The 23,222-nt window shown below is 45.9% G+C and overlaps 1 protein-coding gene across 2 annotated transcripts in view; it reads left to right on the plus strand.

Moving 5' to 3' along the window:
* The window catches only part of TBK1 (TANK binding kinase 1), a 48,876-nt gene that overhangs the window by 12,259 nt on the left and 13,395 nt on the right, over window positions 1-23,222 (plus strand). For both annotated transcript variants that reach the window (XM_044280480.1, XM_044280481.1), the window contains exons 7-15: window positions 10,255-10,365; window positions 11,802-11,981; window positions 14,655-14,851; window positions 17,175-17,233; window positions 17,316-17,407; window positions 17,807-17,908; window positions 18,097-18,163; window positions 20,840-20,961; window positions 21,049-21,125. In XM_044280480.1, coding sequence (XP_044136415.1) covers window positions 10,255-10,365; window positions 11,802-11,981; window positions 14,655-14,851; window positions 17,175-17,233; window positions 17,316-17,407; window positions 17,807-17,908; window positions 18,097-18,163; window positions 20,840-20,961; window positions 21,049-21,125 — 1,007 coding nt within the window. The remainder of the gene's footprint in view (window positions 1-10,254; window positions 10,366-11,801; window positions 11,982-14,654; window positions 14,852-17,174; window positions 17,234-17,315; window positions 17,408-17,806; window positions 17,909-18,096; window positions 18,164-20,839; window positions 20,962-21,048; window positions 21,126-23,222) is intronic.

Consider the following 23,222-nt stretch of genomic DNA (forward strand, 5'->3'; position numbering starts at 1 on the left):
CTTTATGCATAACATATGTTCTATGAAACCAGGCAATGGAGGAAAATTCTTTCTGGGAACGTTCTTTCAAAGTAAAAGAGTATTTCTTTGAACAAAAGATCTTTCGTTTTAGACTGTGAGGGGCCTGTCATCAGTCAGATAAAACAATCAACGTTAAATTTAAACCCAAAATGTTTGTTTCTGCTGAAATCATCTATTTTCATCAAATTTTATTCTGGCACCTTAACGCTGGGTTCAGACCTGAGCGTTCGCGATGGAGAGCTCTGTATGCGCGATTGTACCGGCGTTTGCAATCGCGCATACAGAGACAAGCGAACGCCCATTGTCGCGCGTTCCCGAAAGTCTATGTACGGGAACTAGGGATCGACCGATTATCGGATTTACCGATATTATCGGCCGATATTCAGGATTTTGAACGCTATCGGTATCTGCATTTATTTTGCCGATATTCCGATAGCGTATGGGGAACACAGATCGCGCTGCTGACAGCGCTCTCCGTGTTCCCCTTAGCAGCACAGGGGAGAAGGAAGCAGTGTCTCCTCCCCCTGTGCTGCTGCTGCCAATGTAAGGACAGGGGACAAGAGGAGGGGAGGAGCTATGGCCACTGCTCCACCAATGAAGCTTAATCTCTCATTCATATACAGGAGGCAGGAGCTGGCTGCAGAATCACATAGCCGGCTCCCGACCTCTATGAGCTGTAGCTGCGATCTTTGGTAGTTAACCCCTTAGGTGCCTCAGATCGCAGCTACTGCTCATAGAGGTTGGGAGCCGGCTATGTGATTCTGCAGCCAGCTCCCGCCTCCTGTATATGAATAAATGATAGATTAATCTTCATTGGTGGCGCAGTGCGCCCCCCCCCAACCCCAGTATTAGACATTGGTGGCGCAGTGCGCCCCCCCTCCCCCCAGTATTAAGCATTGGTGGCACAGTGCGCCCCCCCCCCCCCACCCCAGTATTAAAAACATTGGTGGCGCAGTGCGCCCCTCCACAGGATCCCCTCTCCCCTGCTCCTCCGATCGGAGCCCCAGCAGTGTAATGCTGGGGCTCCGATCGGTTACCATGGCAGCCAGGACGCTATTGAAGCCCTGGCTGCCATGGTAAGCTCAATGCTGCTGTGTGCACAAAGCACAGAGCAGCAGGGACAGTGTGAGCTCCTATTCACCCTGATAGATCTCTATCAGGGTGAATAGGACAAGGGTTCTAGTCCCTAAGGGGGCTAAAAGTTAGTAAAAAAAAAAAGTTATGAAAATAAAACACCAAAATATTAAGTATAAATGAAAAAGAAAGATTTACAAAAAAATATATACACATTAACAATAAACATTAATTTCTCGCCCAATTTCCTTGGGGGACACAGAAGACCTTGGGTATAGCTCATCTCCCTAGGAGGCGTGACACTAAGTGAAAACTGTTAAGCCCCTCCTCCATCAGCTATACCCTCAGCCTGGAGAGAGAGACTGCCAGTTTTTGCTTAGTGTCCAAGGAGGCAAGACACTCCCTGCTACTGCAGGGCTGTTTTCTCCTTGTTTAAATTTTGATTTTTACTTTTTCTTTTCTTTTTGTTCCAGATCATCAGGGACAACAGAGTCGCACTAGACCTCTCTGTTTCTCCCGGGGTTGAGCTGCGCCAGTGCCGGTCACCCGCACTGCTGCCTCCCCCACAGAAGACAAGGTGGATCAGGGCAGCCCAGCTCCCCTACATCCCGCCAGCGCAAGGGTCGCCCGCACGCCAAGTCCCTCTCCCAGCGTCCTGCCACTACGGTGCCAGTAGCTGAAGGGGCGACCCTGCTGGAATGGACCGAGGGTGAAGACGACTATGGTGAGAGAGTGGCTTCTCCAGCCCTACGTCCCCCACCCCCCACCCTGGTCTCCTGCGTGCCTGACCCCCCATACTTGGACCCTTCGGTCACTGCTGGACCTAGGCTGGCCCCTGGGGTGCTGCGGGGCGACATTCCACTCCCTGCTCCCTCTCCTCCCTTCTGGCCCTCATGGGACATTTTAGCAGCAGAATGCTGCGAATAGGCAGCCACATCGCCTCCCTTCACATATCAGCGTCCCTCCTGGAACGCTGTGCTCACATCCTCACGGGCACCCGGTCTCAGGGTCCCCCCATCCCCTCACCGATGCGCTGCTCTGGACCGGGGGCCTTTTCCTGACGGCAGTGCTGCTTGGGCGACCGCACCTCCGGCGCTTCTTCCCGGCCTGCTGGGCCGCACCTCCGAGCTGGGCCGCACTTCCTCCCGGCCCCCGACTGTTCCGGCCTGCGGGGTAGACTCCCGCGGCCGGCATTGGCTTGAGCACGATGCTCCAACGATGCCGGCCGGCCGTCGGCGACTTCCGGCCGGCCGGGCGCCGTAAATTTTGGTCCAGGCTTCGGCCTACTGGGCCGCATTCCGGCGCTCCACCCGGGCCCCTGACTTCCGGTCCGCGGGGTGGGCTTCCGCGGCCGGTTTGTCCAGGCAGTCCGCTCCGGTTTCCTGTGCGGCCCCGGTCAGCCGGGTGCCGCAGAAAATTTAGGCCCCGGCTTCACGGCCTGCTAGGCCGCAAACTTCCGGCCTCTGTTGGAGGGGGCGGGAACTTCTCCGGGCGCGAATTCTTCCTGCCTGGAGGTTCCCCGCCCCCAGGGGATCGCGGCGCCGCCTCCTCCTCCCTTCCAGGTTGGTGGCTGTTAACCCTTCGGGTACCGGCCCCCGTGCTTCTGTTTGTTTTGCTCGGCTGATGGGCCTATATGGCTGGCGCGCCCCCCCCCTCTACTTCTATGCTGGGCACCTGTATGGTGGCACTTCTTTCTGCCTCAGTGAGGCTATTTTTTATTTGGGAATGCATAACATGGTTAAGCTAATGGATTTCTTGTGCGCTGCGCAGGACGCTGCAGCCTTATCTCAGTAGCGCCGCCTGTATGCGTGCTCCTTCCATGAGCGGCATGGTGTCGCACTCCCCGGCTGGTGCATGCTTCCCTTCTTTAGCCCTCTCCGGGATGCAGCGCTGGCCAAGTGCATGCGCCCTCCAGCTATGGTAACTGCCATGTGCAGACAACCCCTTCCTAGGCGAAATACTGCACTCTCTCGGGCTGCAGGCTTGCCTGGTGCATGACCCCCCGCTTAGGTGGAATACTGCACTCTCACCGAATACGGTGTTGGCCATGTGCACGAGAACGCTGCACTCGTTGGATTCGCTGCAGGCCATGTGCACAACCCCCTTCCATAGGCGGAATGCTGCACTCATTGGATTCGTTGCCGGTCTTGTGCATGTCCTCCTTCCATAGGTGGACTCTGCACTCTCGCCAGATACGGTGTTGGTCTGGTGCACGACCCCCCTTCCATAGGGGACCGCTGCATTTTCACTGGATTCACTACCGGCCATGTGCGTGATTCCTTTCCATAGGCGAAATCGCTGCTCTCACTGGATTTGATACCGGCCATGTGCATGACCCCCTTCCATAGGCGGAATGCTGCACTCACTGGATTCGCTGCCGGTCTTGTGCATGACCCCCTTCCATAGGCGGAATGCTGCACTCACTGGATTCGCTGCCGGTCTTGTGCATGACCCCCTTCCATAGGCGGAATGCTGCACTCACTGGATTCGCTGCCGGTCTTGTGCATGACCCCCTTCCATAGGCGGAATGCTGCACTCACTGGATTCGCTGCCGGTCTTGTGCATGACCCCCTTCCATAGGCGGAATGCTGCACTCACTGGATTCGCTGCCGGTCTTGTGCATGACCCCCTTCCATAGGCGGAATGCTGCACTCACTGGATTCGCTGCCGGTCTTGTGCATGACCCCCTTCCAGGGGCGGAATGCTGCACTCACTGGATTCGCTGCCGGTCTTGTGCATGACCCCCTTCCAGGGGCGGAATGCTGCACTCACTGGATTCGCTGCCGGTCTTGTGCATGACCCCCTTCCTCTAGGCGGAATACTGCACTTCATTGGTTATGGTGCTGGGCAGCCGGCCATGTGCATTACCCCCTTCCATAGGCGGTATGCTGCATTCTCATTGGATTCGCTGACGGCCTTGGGCATGCCTTCTTCCCTCAAGCGCCATGCATACACCCTCACTGACTGGGGTCGTTCTCTCGCTGATAAGTTGCTGGCCGCGTGCAGGACCCCCTTCCATGGTGGGATGCTTGCAACTCACTAAATCCACTGCCGGCCATATACATGTTCCCCCTTCCGTGGGCGGTGTACGACACTCTTACTGGATTCTCTGCCGGCCATGGACATGTCTCCTTTCCTCAGGCAACATACACACACTCTCACTGACTGTTTGTTCTCTCGCCAGTGTGCTGCTGGCCAGGTGCCTGACCCCCATCCATGGCGGGGTGCTCGCATTCTCCCTGGTTGCAATACTGGCCATGGGCATGGCTCCCCCTTCTGGGCAGCATACTGCACTCTCACCAGATACGTTGCTGGCCTCTAAGATGGGTGAAATGCTTGCACTCCCATTGGATACGGTGCTGGCCTTGTGCGTGACCACCCCTCATTCCATGGGTGGACTTTTTGTACGCTCACAGGACTCACACCTGTCCTTGTATGTGCTGTGCTGGACTTGTACTTGTCCCCATTCATTGGCGAAGTAGTTGTACTCTCACAAAATTCGGTGTTTGGTGGATTATTGCACACTCACTTAATGTTAGGATTACCCTGTGCATGTCCCCTTTTCACTAGGTGGACGTCCTGCTGGATGCGGTGTGGCCATGTGCATGGCCCTCTTCTGGGCGGAATATGGTATGTCTTCCTTCTCTGAAGTAGGTGCTGGTCTTGGGCATCACCCCCTTGTTGGGCGGGCTTTGCACGCTTGCTGCCCGCACTGTTTGCCAAGTACATTGCCCTCTCTTCTGGGCAGACTGCTTGCGCTCCGTCGCATGCCATACTAGTCTTGTGTGTGTCCCCCCTTCCGGTTGCACTTTGCACTTCTGTGGTTTCTGTGGGGCTCTGTGGCTGGCCCTCCTTGCTGTATGACTATTTCGCAGTGGGCGGACACTCTTGGGGGCTGCTACTCTGTGCGTTGTTGGGCCGTGTATGCCTTCTCCTTCCGTAGGTGGGTTGGCTTTCTCACTGCTTATGGGGCTGCTTGTACGTATGCCTCCATTCTTCCTGCGACTTGTCGTTTTTCTCTTGGGATACGGTGATTGCCGCCGGCCTGGCACTCTTCTCTGAGGAGATCTTTCTGTTCACCTGGCCTGGATGGGCTCTATTGTTCTCTACTGCAGCGAGCTGGGTGGTATCCGTTCTCTGTTCGGAGGGTATATTTGGTGTTTCCGTTGTGACGGTATCCACCATATTCGTTGGCCCTTCCGTCTGGGGAGTGTTTGTGGTTCCTGGATGCGTACCCATTAGTTACCCTGTGGCATTGCTTCCCAGCGCAAGCGGTCACATGGTCGAGAGTGCTGTCTCCAGCGTCCCTCGCAGTCTACGTTGGCTCTGGCCGGATTACGGTTCCCTCGCCTGTTGCCATTCCTCCTCTTGGATGCGTTTTGGTTTGAGTCCTTCCTGTTGGCACCCTCCGTGCTTCAGTTTGTTTTGCTACCAGGTTCTAGCCGCTCTTTTTTGAGCAGGTCGCCCAACTTCTCTTGGTTGCTCGATTACCGAGGTCAGGGACCTCCACTTTCGATTCGTTAGGGTATTCGCCTTCTGCGAATTGGTGAGCCGGACATCTCGGAGTAGCGGAGTTCTGCTTTTTGAGCGGTCCTGTGGCTTCCCTGTTGCCCACTCCTCCTTGCGGTTGGAGGGTGTCATCCGTCTTCTCGGCTATTTTTTCTCTCGACGGCTCTGTTTTGGCTTCTCCTGGGTCAGTTTCACTCCGATGTGGCTTCTGCCCCGGCCAGGCTTCAGGGGCTGTTCCTTCACTGCCCTCCCCCCTGGGGAGACCATGGTTGTTCATATGGATAGTCCCGGTGTTCCTTATGACCTCGTACTGTCTCCATTGTTCACACTGGCTGTACTAGCTGTGTGCCTATTACCGGGTTTGCCGCATTCTGTCCTCCCGCTGGGTGCAGATTACTTTTACCATTCTGGGCGCTGGTCCTGCTTGGACTTACCTTCTCGGTAACCTGGCGTGCCTACTTTCTTCTGTCAAGATTACCCTTCAAGCCCCCTCTTCGGGTCTGTAGAACACCTTCCTGTGGTGGCTACAACGACAAGGACTTTAGCCTGACTTGTCCTGGAGTCTGTTGGAAACTGGCCGGGTCCCTTTCGGTTCCTTCCGTTTGTCCATCTGCTCCCCCGCTCCGCGTGGATTCGGGACGGCGTTGCTCGGGGGCCGACGGGACCAGTTTTCCCAACCTTTTTGCCGTGTCACTGATTTGCGCTTACTCGCATTGGATTTCCTCCCGTCTGCCCAGACGAGTCCAGCGAGCACACTAGTGTTCGCTCCCGGCCGTGCTTCGTCCAGGTTCTGTTGTCTGACTTAGGGTCTTCCCTGGGGTTCTTTAGGAAGCTGGGCATTCACCCAATTTTGCCTTTCTCTTCCCGTGATTCGGTCTTCTCCAGTCTGGCCTGGACCTGCGACTGGGACTCTGTTACTTGAAGTGTCTGCAGTTTTTTGCTTGGACATCTCCGACTCTTGTCGACGCTCGGTCTCTTGTTTCCAGGAGGTCCGCGCCAAGGTTCACGGCTCCTGGGTGCTTTCCTCCGCTTAACCACATGGCTATTGCTGTGGTTACTGCTCAAGGGCAGGGCTCTGTTTTTTTGGTGTCACCGTTCATTTCACCAGAGCGGTTGGTGCCTCCGGGGCTGGAGGCATGGGCTTCAGCCATGTCATTGTGCAGGGTGGCCACGGTCTTCCTTGCACTCTTTCCCAGGTTTTCCTGGGTGCGTACTCTGGCTTCGGCGGCGGTTGCTGCCTTGGGCCGCCTGGTTTTTGCAGGTGGCATTTCCTTGCTGCCTTCGGGTGCTTCGCCTTGGTGCTGTGGTCCCTCCCCTCTTGGACTGCTTTTGAACGTCCCAAGGTCTTCTGTGTCCCCCAAGGAAATTGGGCGAGGAAAACGAGATTTTTGTATAACTTACCAGTAAAATCTCTTTCTCGCTCTTTCCTTGGGGGACACAGCACCCACCCATTCATTGTTTTTTTTCTACACGGTTTCCGAGTTTTGTTTACCCGTTGGGTAGTTGGCTTGTTGTTTCCACTGGTTGGACTTTGCCTTTTCTCACTACTTGGACACGCAACTGGCAGTCTCTCTCTCCAGGCTGAGGGTATAGCTGATGGAGGAGGGGCTTAACAGTTTTCACTTAGTGTCACGCCTCCTAGGGAGATGAGCTATACCCAAGGTCTTCTGTGTCCCCCAAGGAAAGAGCGAGAAAGAGATTTTACTGGTAAGTTATACAAAAATCTCGTTTTTCAGCAGACTTGTGGGAATTTTTTATTTTTTTTCAAAAATGAAAATTCCCAGAATATCGGTATAAATTATCGGCTATCGGCCTGAAAGTTCACAAATTATCGGCCCTAAAAAATCAATATCTGTCGATCCCTAACGGGAACGCGCGACAAGACGCCCCAAAGAAGCTCATGTACTTCTTGGGGTGTCGGGCGTTTTACAGCGCGATCGTACGTGCTGTAAAACGCCCAGATGAGAACCATGCCGATAGGGAAGCATTGGTTTCTCCTTGTTGAGCGCTGTAAAACGCTCAGGTGTGAACCCAGCCTTAGACTCTGAGGCCAAAGGCTAGCATAAATTATTGCTGAAATCTACAATAGCGCATAGCTGGCATAGATTTCAAACTCTGGTGCATGGACTGTGGGAAAATGCACTAAATTTCTTAAAGGGATTCTGTCGCCTACTTTGAGCGTTTTAGACAACTCATAGCACAATATAGCACATTTGCCCAACATAAAAATAGTGCCTTTATTGTGCCTGTCCTACGCCCAGAAGCTAAAAAAAAAACTTAATAAAGATGAGCAACTTAGGTCCCGCTTAGCTCTCATGCGAGTGCCGGGCCCACTTATGCACACTGCTCTGCACTATAGGCAGAGGCACCGATCTTAACAGTGCGCATGCGCAGGCCCGGTATTTCTACAGTGTTCCTTTTTAAATGAAATCTTTATTCCTAGGAGGTATAGAGCTGTCAAGAATTTGTGAACAGTGGGGTAGAAGTACTAATCAAAATGCACCATATTTACTAGTATTTTTATTAGTATACAGTGAACCCTTAAGATACAATGGTCCTTTCTGACCCATCGTAAGTTGAAACCAGACTTGACATACAATGTCCCAGACTCGGATCCAACCAATCCAGGCCACTTCTCCGGTAAAAAGCTGTATTAGGTGCTAGTTATCAGCTATTCCTGACTATTATATGTAAGGACTTGTTTTATCTGTCTTAGTTATCTGCTTATTTTTCTTAAATCTTCATTTTCTCTTACCTTGGATGACATTTTGGGGCTTTGGAACCGATTACTCAACTTACAATGGTTTCAACATACAGTGGTCCTCCTGGAACCAATTAATATTGTAACTTGAGGGACCACTGTACATTCTTTGTACCTTTATTAAAGGGTCACTAACGTTTCAAAAAACTTTTGATATGTCATAGAGACACATTAAACGTTGTGTTATGCAAAGTTGCAAACCCTGTGTTTGTGCCTTTTTTTTTAATGCCACTTGTAACAAATTTTGTTGCAAATGGCATTTCTATGTTGCCCTCTCCAAGGGCCAGCTGCCCAGGTTTCGTATATATATTGTATTACTGGTGTTTTGATATTTAATTGTTATATTTTATTGCATATTTAGTAAAAGTTATGTTTTAATTAACATTCCCCCTCCACTCTTTTTCAAGGCCATTACAACATCATAAATTAGGCGCATCTTCCGGCAGCACATGGATGATCATGGCCTGGCGTAAAACGCTGGTCTATGAAAATTCTCTCCCTTTCAGCCCTTTTCCTACTTGTATGGCAAGAAGCCTCAGAAATGTGCCAAAAATTTGGCCCACAATTCTGGTGTAAAGTAAGCCAGCTAATAGGTGGTATAAACTCAGCTACACATTAGTCTAAAGTTGATCACAATGAACAATCCTCTATCAAGTTAAGCTTAACAATGAACAACTGTTTTAGCCGACTGATGGCAGACCATTATCATCTGAAATCAGCTGTCGGACAAAAACTTTATTTTTATTTTTTATGTTTGAATGACTAACAGCAAATAAGGACTAAAATATGTAGCCTTGGCTGCTGAATGATTGTTCAACTGCTGTCAGACCATCAACCTACTTCTATCTAATGTGTATGACAAACTGAAAGAGGACCTGTCACCACTCCTGACATGTCTGTTTTAATAGCTTCATGCATTCCCCATGTAATAACAATTCTGGAGCCTCTATTCTTATGGCTCTATGATGTGCCGTTCCTTTATTATTTCTACTAGAAGTTATGAATGAATTGCTAGCAGTCTGCAGTAAGGGTACTGAGGGGAGGTAACCAGTTTGGGGGGTGTACCTGCATAGACTGAAAATGGCAGCACTGATTGGTTACCACCCCTCGGTACCCTTACTGCAGACTGCTAGCAATTCATTCATAACTTCTAGTAGAAATAATAAAGGAACGGCACATCATAGAGCCATAAGAATATTTGTTCCAGAATTATTATTACATGGGGAATGCATGAAGCTATTAAAACAGGCATGTCAGGAGAGGGGACAGGTCCTCTTTAAAGGGTGAATTAGATCCCGATCACACAGATGATTGCCGGGAAGGAATATTCCCTCCCGGTAATCGTCCGCTCGCTTGCTGAGGAGACCACTGCTATTACATGTAGTGATTTCCTCAGCAACATGGGGAGGACTGATCACTATGCCATCACTCGTCCCCATGCTGTACATTGGTTTGCCAGCGGCATATCGTAATTAGATAGCACAAACTGCTGCCGGCAAATCCAGATCTTTCAACATGCTGAAAGATCTGCATTGCACGATGAACAAATGTTTTCTCATTCATCGTACAGTCGGCTGTAAGGCTATCGCTAGCAAGCGTTACTATAAACGTTCATTAGCGATCATCGGGCTGAAAATCTGCCTGTCTAATATTCCCTTTAGACAGCATTAGTAAATTTGCTCCTTTATTACAGCAGTGTACATAAACTTTTTGGAATTCCATTGTTTATGTGCATGAACAGTTCATGTTTCATGACTTTCTCTGTCGCTATCTAATCTTTGGTGAGCAGTGGCAATGACAATATACAGTTGTGGTAGGTGAACATTTTTATAAATATGTTTCTATGAGTAATGTAAATATATGATCTTTATTTTTTTTTCTTCATACAGGTATAAAATTATTACTGGGAAACCATCAGGGGCAATATCAGGTGTCCAGAGAGCTGAAAATGGTCCTATAGAGTGGAGTTGGGATCTACCCCTTAGTTGTAATTTGTCCTTGTAAGTACATGTAATTGGAGATTATTTGTAATTTTTTTTTCCCCCCAACAGCATTTATGTTAAAGGGTTTTTCCAGGAGTTCACTTTTGATTGCCTATCCTCAAGATTAGTCATCAGTATCTGATCTGTGGGGGTCCAGCACCCCTGCCGATCATCTGTTTGAGTAGGCTGCGGTGGTCGGATGAGTTGCCTGTTCCTAGGCCGGTGACATTATATTTGTTGATCAGGTGGCCTATTTGCAGCTCGGCCCCATTCAGGTAATTGGGCTTGGGCTGCAGTGCCAAGCACAGCCGCTATACAGTGTACGTCACTGTGCTTTATAAGCTGTGAGGAGGCTGCTGCACTCACCAGAGCACCGTGGCCTCTTTAAATAGCTGATCGTTGGCAGTATCAGACTCCCAACAATCATATATTGATGACCCATCCTGAGGATAGGCCATCAATATCCAACTCCTGGAAATTATTTTCTGTATATACAATGATGCACATTATACTAATATAGGATCTAGAAGGATTCCTTGATGATTACGGATTTGCATATGACAAAGATGTTACATTAAGTTTACATTTAGGCGTCATGCACATGGCCGTAAGTCTGCAAAGCATCCCTGGATCCACGTTTCCTCATCATGTGCTTGGGTGGGTAATAGTTCTTAGGTAGTGATACCGTGGTAGTGTTTTATTGTTCTATATTTTAGGACTTTAGGATATTTTAGGGAGATGCTGATACATTATTGATATATGAGTCCATGGTTACTATTTTTTGCACACTGCAGGATTACCCCGTTTTTTGCCACAGCACGTGTTATTCCATCTCTTTTGGGGAATGTTGTGATGTAGGGGTTATGTACTTGACGCAGACATTTTATGGGTATGAGTTTCATGATCTGATGTTTTCCACAGGATCATTCACAGTTATATGTCATAACTATTTTTCAATAAAATTTTGTTTTATATATTTAATGGGGGTTGCCTCTATTCCTTGTGGGGAATTGGTTTTGTAGGTACTATGAAAAAAAATTATGTTTGGACTGTTTTTTCTACATTGAACACTTCTACAAACTACTTATATTGTAGTAACTACATTAGTAATACCACTGTCTTCAGTTTAGTTAGTAATTCACAAAGTGACTCAGCTTAATGTAATACTTTGGCAGTAGTAATCTGTTGAGGTAACAGGTCCCGTGGCTGGGAATGGGTGAACAGGGGTCCAGGAGCTGGGAAATAGGTGAATGGGTTACCAACCCCCATTCTCCCTGCAGGTGAGGATCCCAGTGGTGGGATGCCCAGCTGGAAGGCACTTATAGTATGCCCTGTGGTTATGCCATAAATTCCTAATATGGGAATACCCCTTTAAGTAGTATGTGTTTTGTATAATGTATTTTGGTTTCTATGATGTGTCTTTTATTTATGTGTCTTTCTGGTTATCTTTTTAGTGGCCTACAATCTCTTTTTGCTCCAGTACTGGCAAATATTCTGGAAGCCGACCAGGAGAAGTGTTGGGGCTTTGACCAGTTCTTTGCTGTGACTAATGATGTTTTCCACCAAATTGTCATCCATGTCTTTTCTCTTCAGCAAATGACACACCACAAGATATACATTCATGCTTATGATAAGTAAGTTTTTAATATTTATGGTCAGAAGTTTGAGCACTTTTAAAGGGGTTTTCTCACAGGATAGGAGATAAATGCCTAATTGATAGCAGTAGGAAATCACAAGAATGGAGGTCCCCATTCCATGCGCATTACCGTTTCATGTGTATGGAGCAGTAATACGCATGCGTGACTACCGCTTCATTCACTTCTGTGGAACTGCCAGACATAGATGTTAAAATACTACTGCCATTTTAAGTGGCACTGAAAATACAGAAAATATACCTTATTTTTTGGAATAAAAGACACATTTTTTTAGCAAGAAAAAATCGAGCCAAAAAGTGCCTTTGTCTTATTGGCCGCAGTCAGGGTGGTCCAGCAGTGTGAGACCTCCCTGAGCACTCATACAGCACTCTGCTTGATCAGTGAGAGAGCTGTGCATCTGTACGATCTGTTTGTGCAGGCTGAAGGTTCTTGGAGATGACTGTGAGAAGCACAATACCCTCTCCATCCTGAAGGTCCCCAATCTGCAGGGAAGGAGATGAAAGCTCCCGCTAACTGCAGCTTGATGACCTTTGATGATGTCATCAGTGGGAGTAGCCAGATCAGAAAGTGTACAGTGGATGTCAGTGTACAGAAATGTGTGTTTTTATTCAAGTGTGTGCCAGCTGTCTATGCAGCAGGGTTCTGTATGTGTCAGCTACCTGTGCAGCAGTGCTGTGTGTGTCAGCTGTCTATGCAGCAGGGCTCTGTATGTGTCAGCTACCTGTGCAGCAGTGCTGTGTGTGTCAGCTGTCTATGCAGCAGAGCTGCGTGTGTATCAGCTGTGTAGGCAAAGGAGCTGTGTGTGTCAGCAGATGACGCACTAAGGTTAACAGGAGCTGGCCAAAACCCTTTACGCTAGGCCTCCAAAGTTAGTGACCTTGACCCCATCCTTCTTCATTAAACCACCAGGAAAGATTCAATAAGTAGAAAATATTTATTTAATTTTCTGTTTCTAAACCTGGGGTCCGTCTTATAGTCTGAATAATATGGTACGTCTATAGGCATAATGAACTCTCTAACCATAAAGGAACACTAAAAGATCTTTATGCGTTTTCAATTAGTTGCACATTTGGAGCTTGGTTTAAGAAGAGAGAGGTCCAGAGAAAGGTGCTTATCCAAGTAATCCCAAGCATCAAAATACATCTTAAATGCATTAAAAGCACACGCAACTCAAAAATAAGCCTGATACAAGATAAAAACTTCCACAGAGAGTGAGCCAGTAAACAAAATTGACCATAATAATAAATTGTAAGCGCTACAAACCCATGTCACAGTGCAAAATGTACACCAAAACTAGGCTTGCTTACCACTTCCAAAAAGCATTTTGCCAACGGCTTTATCTGGGGGTGGTTGGTGACAATGCATACAGTTATTTAAAGGTCCCTAAACCAAGGAGATTTCCTAATATTAATAAGAATATATAACTCACATGTCCTAAAAATGGAGTCCATGCTCCCATATGCTGTCCAATGTAATACATGCACCAAAATGGTCTTTAACCAGTCACTAATAGCACAATTAGCCTACCAGATGAAATGACCACTAGAGATGACATAGCAGAAGTCCCATAGCAGTGAATGGAGAGCAAGCCGCGCACAAACGTCCACCTTTCTCCTCACTTTTGTGGGACTGCCGGAAATAGCTGAGTCAGCACTCGGCTGTTTTCTGAATTCCTATAGCGGTGAATGGAGAATGGCTGCGCATATGCGGCTGCGCACCCTTCACTTTGAGGTCCCAGTTCTGGAGATAGGAGCGAGTTTCAGACGTAGGACCTGCATCTATCTTAGGGCTCAAGCACACAAACATATTTTCTTACCGTTCGTTTTTTTTTTTTTTTGTGGACCGTATGCTGAACCATTCACAACGGAAGGTACTCTGTGTGCATTCCGTTTCCGTATTTATGTTCCGCAAAAAGTGCATGTCCTATTATTGTCCGCAAATCACGGTCTGAGGCCCCATTCAAGTCAATGGGTCCGCAAAAAATACGTAACGCACACGGAACACATCCGTATGTCATCCCTATTTTGCGGATCCATATTGTAGAAATGCTATGGCCATATTGCTTATGTGTTTGGTGATTAATAAGTTACTGTTTCCATTTCCAATCTGCAAAAAAACGGATCGCATATGGAAACCATACGGATATGTTTTGTGGAATAACGGAACGGAAGAGGACTTAAATCGGAGGAAAAAAAACATTGCATATGGAACAACAGATCAGTGGACGGACCACAAAACAACGGTCGTGTGCATGAGCCCTTACATTGATGGCATATCCTAGTTATGGGAATACCCCTTTAAGCAAACATTCTCTCAAAGCAAAGGCAATTTGGTACTTTGTGCAGTTTATTAGAGCAGTTTATCTGATCTTACAGTATGGACAAGTGCAAATGGCAAAAGTGCAAATTGACAAAAAAAAACAACAAGAATACCATTATATAATAAAATTTAAAAAAAAATTATATTAAAATTACCTTTAAAATGATTAAAGGTTTTGTTTCAAGTTCGTATCCTTTCTTTCTAATTATTTTAATTTACCATTGTTTTGGGATTGACAAAGTTAATCTGATTTGCAGATATTTTGTTCCTAACACGGGTGTGAATATTATGCTTGTATATATCAACTAGAGATTTTTTTTATCTATATTCCAGGCCTGCAGAGTTTCATGACTTGGTGTACAAACAGACAAACATCCAATGTCCGAACCAGGAACTGCTCTATGAAGGCAGAAGATTAGTTTTAGAGCCTGGCAGACTAGCGCAGCACTTTCCTGCAACTACAGAAGAAAATCCAATCTTTGTGATAACGAGGGAGATGATGACAGTTATTGGTCTACAGTATGAGAAAAGTAAGTACGCTTCACGCAAAATTCAACCTAAACTGCAGTAACATACAGCAGTACAAGCCAAATCACCGACCTTCCTAAGGCTACGTTCAGTCTCCCTAAGGCAGGCATGTCCAAACTGCGGCCCTCCAGCTGTTGCAAAACTACAACTCCCAGCATGCCCTAATAGCTGTAAGCTATCCAGGCATGCTGGGAGTTGTAGTTTTGGAACAGCTGGAGGGCCGCAGTTTGGACATGCCTGCCCTAAGGCTATGTTTACATCTCCGGTTAGCGTTTCCAGCAGAGAACAGCCTGTCGGCGTTCACCGGATCCGGCATTGCCGGATTCAGCAGATCACCACTGGATCCCTGTCTATAATGGGATCCAGCGGGGGTTACAGCCACTTTCTGGCACAATTGCCAGATTTTGACCAGACAAATGCCGCTGCAAGCCTAAGCATGTTCATCCATTGGGTGTACAAAGTGATGCATTACCAGCATGGTCACAGCAATCTGCAGCACCACAGGATGCTGGCAGATCATATTGTAACCCTGTGCTGTTATTCATAAAGTCATGCAGTGTAGGCAAGTGGTTAATGAGCTGTTTGACCCTTTAGGGATCCAGTCTGTTTTAGTACTTAAGGAGAAAAAAAAAAAGATCACGGCACACGGATGTAGATTGCCAATAAGTGTAGTATTTTCTTCCATCCAATTATGTCAAATGCAGTTGACATAATTGGATGGAAAAAAATACTACATTTATTGGCAATCTACATCCGTTTGCCATGATCACTTTTAATTTCAGAACCGGTGCTCTGTGATGGGGTAGTTACCCAAAACAATCATAGAGATAAAAAGAGGAGTGCCAACCAACCTTTATTACTTTGTACCTAAGTACACAGCAACTTTTTTTTTTTTTTGTCAATTTTCTTACTCTGCATTTCAAAAACCATAACTTTTTTTAGTTTTTTTTTTCATTAACATATTCTGACATATTCTTTCGAGTTAGGGCTTGTTGTTTTGCAGTGCACTGTATAGTTTTTATCTATACCGTGTTGGGAGACGTTTTGATCATGGTTATTACATTTTTTGGCATGCTAGGTGACCAAAAACACCAATTCGGTCACTGGGGATTTTCATTTACTGTGTTTACCACAAATGATAAATTACATGATATTATTACAAATTTTGGACATTTTTGAATGCAGCAGTACCAATTATGTTTTGCTTTTTTATAATTTTTTTATATATGAGAAATTTAAATGTTTTTCTTTGTATTTTTAGAAAATGTTATCAACTTTTTTGTTTTTAGTTCCCTTGGGGGACTTTTTAACCTGTGGTTGTTTTATCCTTTCTAATATTACACTGCAGTACTTCTTTTTACAGTATATAAGGATTTTTACTGGCAATCTTTTACATCCTGCTAGAGGCAGGGTGTAATAGAGGCAGTAAAAGAAGGCGCCATTGGCCGTGACAACTACGGGTTACTTGGCACTGCGCAAGTTTGTGGAGTGCTGGTCAGAGGACAAAGGGTTCCCCTCCCTTTGTCTAACTGCTCAGATGCCGTGGTCGCTTTTCACCATGCATCTGAGGAGTTAAACTGCTGGAGTCAGAGTTGTCTACCCTGGCAGTGAGAGCAGGCTGCGAGCTGTATAATAGAGCTGGCACATATAAGTGATGGCGCAGCCACATCTCCTGAACCTGCACTATCACGGCGCCGTAATAGCATGTCACTGGGGTTTAACTACCCCTTACAGTGATGTACTGTTATGGAGCTGTGGCGTAAAGGAGTTCTCTAGGAATAATATGTTTTTAGCAAATGCCTGCAGCCTGCATCTCTCAACAGAAGATTCATACTTGCCTACTCCCCGCCGCTCCTGTCCTTTCCTCTGCCTCTGATTTGTCTATGTTTTGGTCCCACAGTGTTGACATCGGGTGCAGCATGGGCATGGTCACATGCTCCACTAAAGCCAATGACTGGCATCAGCAGTGATGCGCCACAAGCAAACATCACCACTGAAGCCAGTCTTTGGCTGCAGAGGGGCATCACAGTCACAGAGAACACCTTTTGAGGGGTTAACAGAATAACAGCATATGCCCAAATTGGGCTATGTTCAGACTGGTTTTAGGTTGTATTCTGTATGGCACTGTTAACTTAAACAATTATGATATAATGCTAAAATGGATATAAGAAAAAATGTTTGTTTCTGCAGTAATGTACTTTAGTTGCTGTTAAACTGTACTGATAATGGCCCCCACGTGATCAAGCCATTTATTGTGTTCATTGTAAGAAACCTTCTAAGCAATACCCCAATAAGCTGACATTAATGAAATCTGTTTTTCCCCAGTATTGATCCCTAAACCTCACTCACATTATGACTTGGACATTGATGCAAACATGGCCAAGGTTTGTGTATTACTTACTCATATTAATTATGATGTGTAGATTTCACTTTGTCATGTTAAATATGTCTTAATTTGGTCACTAGGCAGTAACTGGGGTTGTGTGCTACTACTGTCGTATTGCCTTATCAATGCTGCTCACACAGGAACTGACACGGAAAGGAATTTCTTGGCTCATGTAAGCTTTTTTCTTTCTTTTTTGCATTCAGTAAATATGGTTTAAAGGAGTAGTTGCATCATGTGAGAAATAAATGTGCTGTCCACATCCGTATGTTCGTTCTGCAGCCCCGCAAAAAAAGAACATCCTATTCTTGTCTGTTTTGCGGACAAGAATAGGCATGGTTACAATGGGTCCGCCAAAAACTTCATGCAACACTAACGTCATCCATATTTTTTGCGTATCTGCGTTTTGCGGTCAGCAAAATACAGTGGTGTGAATGCACCCTAACAAAAATACATTGAAATACATTACTGCCACTTTGCAGTGCCCATTCAGCCTGTGTATTTCTACTGTAAGCTGTTTTTCGGCTTGTTATCAAGTAGAGATCACTTGTAAGCAGTGGATTCTCTTTTTCAGTGAAATAATAAAGGATGAGTATAATGAGACTGTTCACAAGAATACAGAAGTCACTCTGAAATTTAACTTCTGCAACAGAACCATTGAAAAAGACCTTAAGACGTAAGTTCTGCAAATCTCATCTAAAGCGCAGTTCAAAGTCAATCACCTTTGTGAGTTCAGTTATTGCAAAACAATGTTCTACTGATTGAATAAACAATACAACTAAAATATTTCCCATAAATCTCATTAGCAACAATTTTCTTCAGAAATTAGGGCAAAGAAGTAATCTTTCTCATGCGTAATTGCAGATATGAACATATGATGCAGATGAGCGTGGAGTCAGACATATATGAAATACATTCCAAGCTGCTACGGGTGAGTATTTCGCATCAGACATTGCTGTTTATTTAACCCCTTCCCGACCAGCACTGTACATGTACACTTAAACTTTAAAGATGGCACTAAACAGCATACACCCGGGATTTAGGCATGCGATCGACAAGAACATCGATCGCATACATTTAACTCCCTTAGATACCTTAGTCAAACGTGACCACGGCATCTGGGATCGCAAAAACCCGTAAGCTAGCAAGGATGGGGGGAGCAGGATGGTGAGTGCAGCAGTCTTGGTCCTCCTGAATGATAAAAGGCCGCAGCAGGTAAGTTCCTATAGAGCACTTGCCTGTTGCAAGGCTCCATAGGAACATAATGTAATCCTCATAGACTCCAATGCTAGTGCACTAGATTCTATGAGAGAAGCAATCTGATGACTGCTTGTTACAGTTCCCTATAGGTGCTATGCTATAAAAAGTGTAAAAAATAATAATAAATGTTTAAAAAATAAAAATTAAAATCCAGCCCTTCCCCAAAATAAAAAAAATACATAAACAATATAAAAAATAAACATCATGGGTATCGCTGTGTGTGAAAACGCATATGGCAAATAGTGAAACGGAAAAAAAGTCAAAATGGCCAATTTGCTGTATTTTGGTCGCTTCAGCTCCCACAAATTTTTTTTATAAAAATTGATCAAAAAAATCATACACACCCCAAAATGGTGTCAATGTGCAAAAGTCAAAAGATCTCCCCGCAAAAAATTAGCCCTCACACAGCTCCGTACACATAACTATCAGTATTGTCATGATCATACTGATCCGGAGAATGAAAGTTCCGTTTTGCCGCATAGTGAATGCGCAAAAGGAAAACCCATAAAACTGTTGTGGATGTATTTATTTATTTATTTTCATTTTCACCCCATTTGGAATTTTTTTCCGCTCTCTACCACGTTGGATCCAATATTAAATGGAGGCCTTAGGCTACTTTCACACTAGAGTTTTTACTGGATCCGGCAGGGTTCAGCAAAAACAGTTCTATTACCGATAATACAACCATCTGCGTCCTTTATGAACGGATCCGGTTGTATTATCTTTAACATTGCCAAAACTGATACGTCATGCACTCCATTGAAAGTCAGTGGGGGATGGATCTGTTTTCTATTGTGTCAGAGTTAAACGGATCTGTCCCCATTGACCTGCTTTGTGGGTCATGACAGATCGCATGCTGCGGTTTGCTCTCCGATATGAGAATGCAACCAAACGGAACGGAATGCATTTTGGAGCATTCCGTTCTGTTCACTTACGTTTTGTCCCCATTGACAACTAATGAGGACAAAACTGAAGCGTTTTTTTTTTTTTTTTTTTTTTTTCCGGTATTGGGACCCTGTGATGGATCTCAATACCGGAAAATAGAAATGCTAGTGTGAAAGTAGCCTTAAAATGCAACTTGTCCTGCGAAAAACAAGCCCTCATATGGCTATGTGGATGGAAAAATAAAAAAGTTATGGGCCCTGAAAGGCAGGAAGTGAAAACCAAAAATGCAGGAGGAGACTTTAATCATTGCAGCCCTTTACTTCCTCCAAAGCTTTGAATGAGGCGTAGGCAGGGTGCTGAGTCTGCCTTGGCTATATTTCCTTGTCAAATCCCAAGGTTTGTTGGAAAGTCGGAGTTTGACTCCTAGTGAGCCAGGAGGTGGCGCTGGCGAGATGGCTTTCTTCCTTGGGAGATACCTCTTTGCATAATCTTTTCCCGTGGAGCATTGCTAATAAGTCTCCATACCATGGAGTGCTTCCAGTAAGTCTCCACACAGGTCTGGTCTCTTTAAAGAGATTCAGCACCCTGTCTAAGCCTTCCTCCCTGCTAAAAGATAGATGGCTTGTTAAATAGAGAATGAGAGCGATACAGCTAACATAAAGTGAATATGTTACCCGGAATGACAAACTTTCTGTGGGGGAAATGTCTAGCAGATAAGGTCCTGTCATCCCAGAAATATCAACCCTGCTCCATGCAAGCAGTTTCTGCAGTATAAGGGGAGAAACATGGTGGCTCAGGCACTGGTGCCTTGCAGCACTGGAGTCCTAGGTTCAAATCCAACCAAGGACAACATCTGCATGGCGTTTGTATGTTCTCCCCATGTTTTCATGGGTTTCCTCCGAGTACTGATAGAAGATCTAAATTGTGAGCCTATCTTGGGACAGTGAGTAATGATAATGTACGGAAAGTGGTGCAAACTTTGTCGGTGCTATAGAAAAATAAGAGGGGGTTTGGAGTGTAATATGAGCTAGCAGGCTTATAGACAGAGTGACCGGGACCGGACTGCAGCTCCACTGTATGGTTTGAAGGTAAAGGCGTCATTACTAAGAATAATTTACAAGATTATCAGAACTGTTATTGGGACCATCCGTTTTTTGAAACAGACAATGGGGGAGATTTATCAAACTGGTGTAAAGTAGAACTGGCTTAGTTGCCCATAGCAACCAATACCAGTCAGACTCCATTTTTCACAGCTCCTTTGGAAAAAGAAAGGTGGAATCTGATAGGTTGCCATGGGCAACTAAGCCAGTTCTACTTTACACCAATTTGATCTCCCCAATGTTTGTACCAATTCCTATTCACTGTACCCTTTTAACAAAATACAGCTTTTGTGCCAATACAGAAAAAAAGTTGTGTAATTTGTCATTGTACAAAATGCGAAGCTTATTTTTATTTTCCCCAGCTCTCTAGTTCTCAGCAAAATCTGGAAACATCGCTGCGGGAAATCAAGAATGACCTATCTCCTGGGGGTGGTCTTACTGACTCCTGGATTAATGTTGAAGGCACACGCCCCAGTGACAGGAAGTAAGTACATTAGGCGCTGTTGACACCACATTTATATTGAATAGGAAAGAGCTGGACCAATAGTGGTTGTCATTTTGTTCTTTGTAGTGTGGAAAAGATGCAAGTGTTGCTCAACTTGATCACTGAAATCAGCTGTCAGTTCAAGAAGGATAAAGCACAGCGCAGTGAGTCCGCCTTCTCAATGTTCATTAGCCATATTTTCAGTTTTTTTCCTGTCTTATAAAGAAATGGTTTTTTTCCCATACATTTGTTTACCACACATATGAGTAGATGGCAAAGAATATTTAGCTCAAATTTTATCTGACATATTAACTGATAAAATCATTCTCTGTCTTCTTTAAAAAAAACACAGTTAAGGGTTACTGTCATTAAACAGTTGTGCAAGAATGAGGGAGGGGGTTTGGCAACACTTGATCCAACCTGTGAAGGGAAGCTTACCTGCTTCCCAGCGATGGATGGATTCTCGCTCCTTCTCCTCCTGGTCCGGTCTGCTCCTTTGCGCTCCTTCGCTGAAAACAGACAGTTTGATGCTGCCTGCAGCCAATCATTGGCAACGGCAGTGACCGGCTCCCCTTATGTCATAACAAATGATCACATGAAGTAAGGGAATCTGTTCACGCACAGCTGCCTGGCTGGGAGGTGAAGGATCGAGGATCCATCATGGGGAAACGGGTATGAAAGTCCCCCTTCCTTTTGCAAATTTTTCACAACCCTTTTAGGCTACTTTCACGCTTGTGTTTTGTGCGTATCAGCCATGGACTGATCCATTCAGATAATACAACCGTCTGCATCCGTTCAGAACGGATTAGTTTGTATTGTGTGTAACATAACCAAGACGTCTTGAACACCATTGAAAGTCAATGGAGGACAGATCCGTTTTGTATTGTGCCAGATTGTGTCATAGAAAATGGATCCGTCCCCAGGACGGATCTGTTTCGCTCGGTTTCGTCAGACGGACACCAAAACGCTGCAGGCTGCGCTTTGGTTCCGTGTCCAGAGCGGAATGGAGACAGAACGGAGGCAAACTGATGCATTCTGAGCGGATCCTTTTCCATTCAGAATGCATTAGGACCAAACTGAGGGCTCTTTCACACCTGCGTTATTGTCTTCCGGCATAGAGTTCCGTCGTCGGGGCTCTATGCCGGAAGAATCCTGATCAGGATTATCCTAATGCATTCTGAATGGAGTGAAATCCGTTCAGGATGCATCAGGATGTCTTCAGTTCCGGAACGGAACGTTTTTTGGCCGGAGAAAATACCGCAGCATGCTGCGCTTTTTGCTCCGGCCAAAAAAACTGAAGACTTGCCGCAAGGCCGGATCTGGAATGAATGCCCATTGAAAGGCATTGATCCGGATCCGGCCTTAAGCTAAACGTCGTTTCGGCGCATTGCCGGATCCGACGTTTAGCTTTTTTAGAGTGGTTACCATGGCTGCCGGGACGCTAAAGTCCTGGCAGCCATGGTAAAGTGTAGTGGGGAGCGGGGGAGCAGCATACTTACCATCAGTGCGGCTCCCGGGGCGCTCCAGAGTGACGTCAGGGCGCCCCACGCACATGGATGACGTGATCGCATGGCACGTCATCCATGCGCATGGGGCGCTCTGACGTCATTCTGGAGCGCCCCGGGAGCCGCACGGATGGTAAGTTTACCGCTCCCCGCTCCTACTATGGCAACCAGGACTTTAATAACGGATCCGTCTTCAAATGTTTTCAGTACACTTGCGTTTTTCCGGATCCGGCGTGTAATTCCGGCAAGTGGAGTACACGCCAGATCCGGACAACGCAAGTGTGAAAGAGGCCTGATCCGTCTTGGACCGCTTGTGAGAGCCCTTAACAGATCTCCCAAACGGAAAGCCAAAACGCCAGTGTGAAAGTTAGCCTTAAAGTAGACTATTTCTCCAGTAATCTGTCCAACGGCTAGTTAAGGATTAGGAAGGAAATCATTGATCTATATCCACCAGGGGTGTTTTATTTTCCCCTTCCTCTTGATCAACTAGGGTTTGTAAATCTAAAAGACTAAATTTGAAGTACTTGGTTCTTTTTCAACCTGCTAATAATAAGTGCTCAGTTTGTGCATCTCAGAAGATCTCCGAGCATCCATCATCAAAATAAGAGATTACATAAAAAGCTGAGAAATTGTCCATCATTTTTCCATTATCTGATAAGAATCTGAGCTCTCATTAGGCAATACAGGAAATACATTATAATAAGTTAATAATGGAATTAATAGATTACAATGGAACACAGAGTTGTGCTTTATGTA

The sequence above is a fragment of the Bufo gargarizans genome, chromosome 2, assembly GCF_014858855.1.
Source record: "Bufo gargarizans isolate SCDJY-AF-19 chromosome 2, ASM1485885v1, whole genome shotgun sequence".
NCBI lineage: Eukaryota > Metazoa > Chordata > Amphibia > Anura > Bufonidae > Bufo > Bufo gargarizans.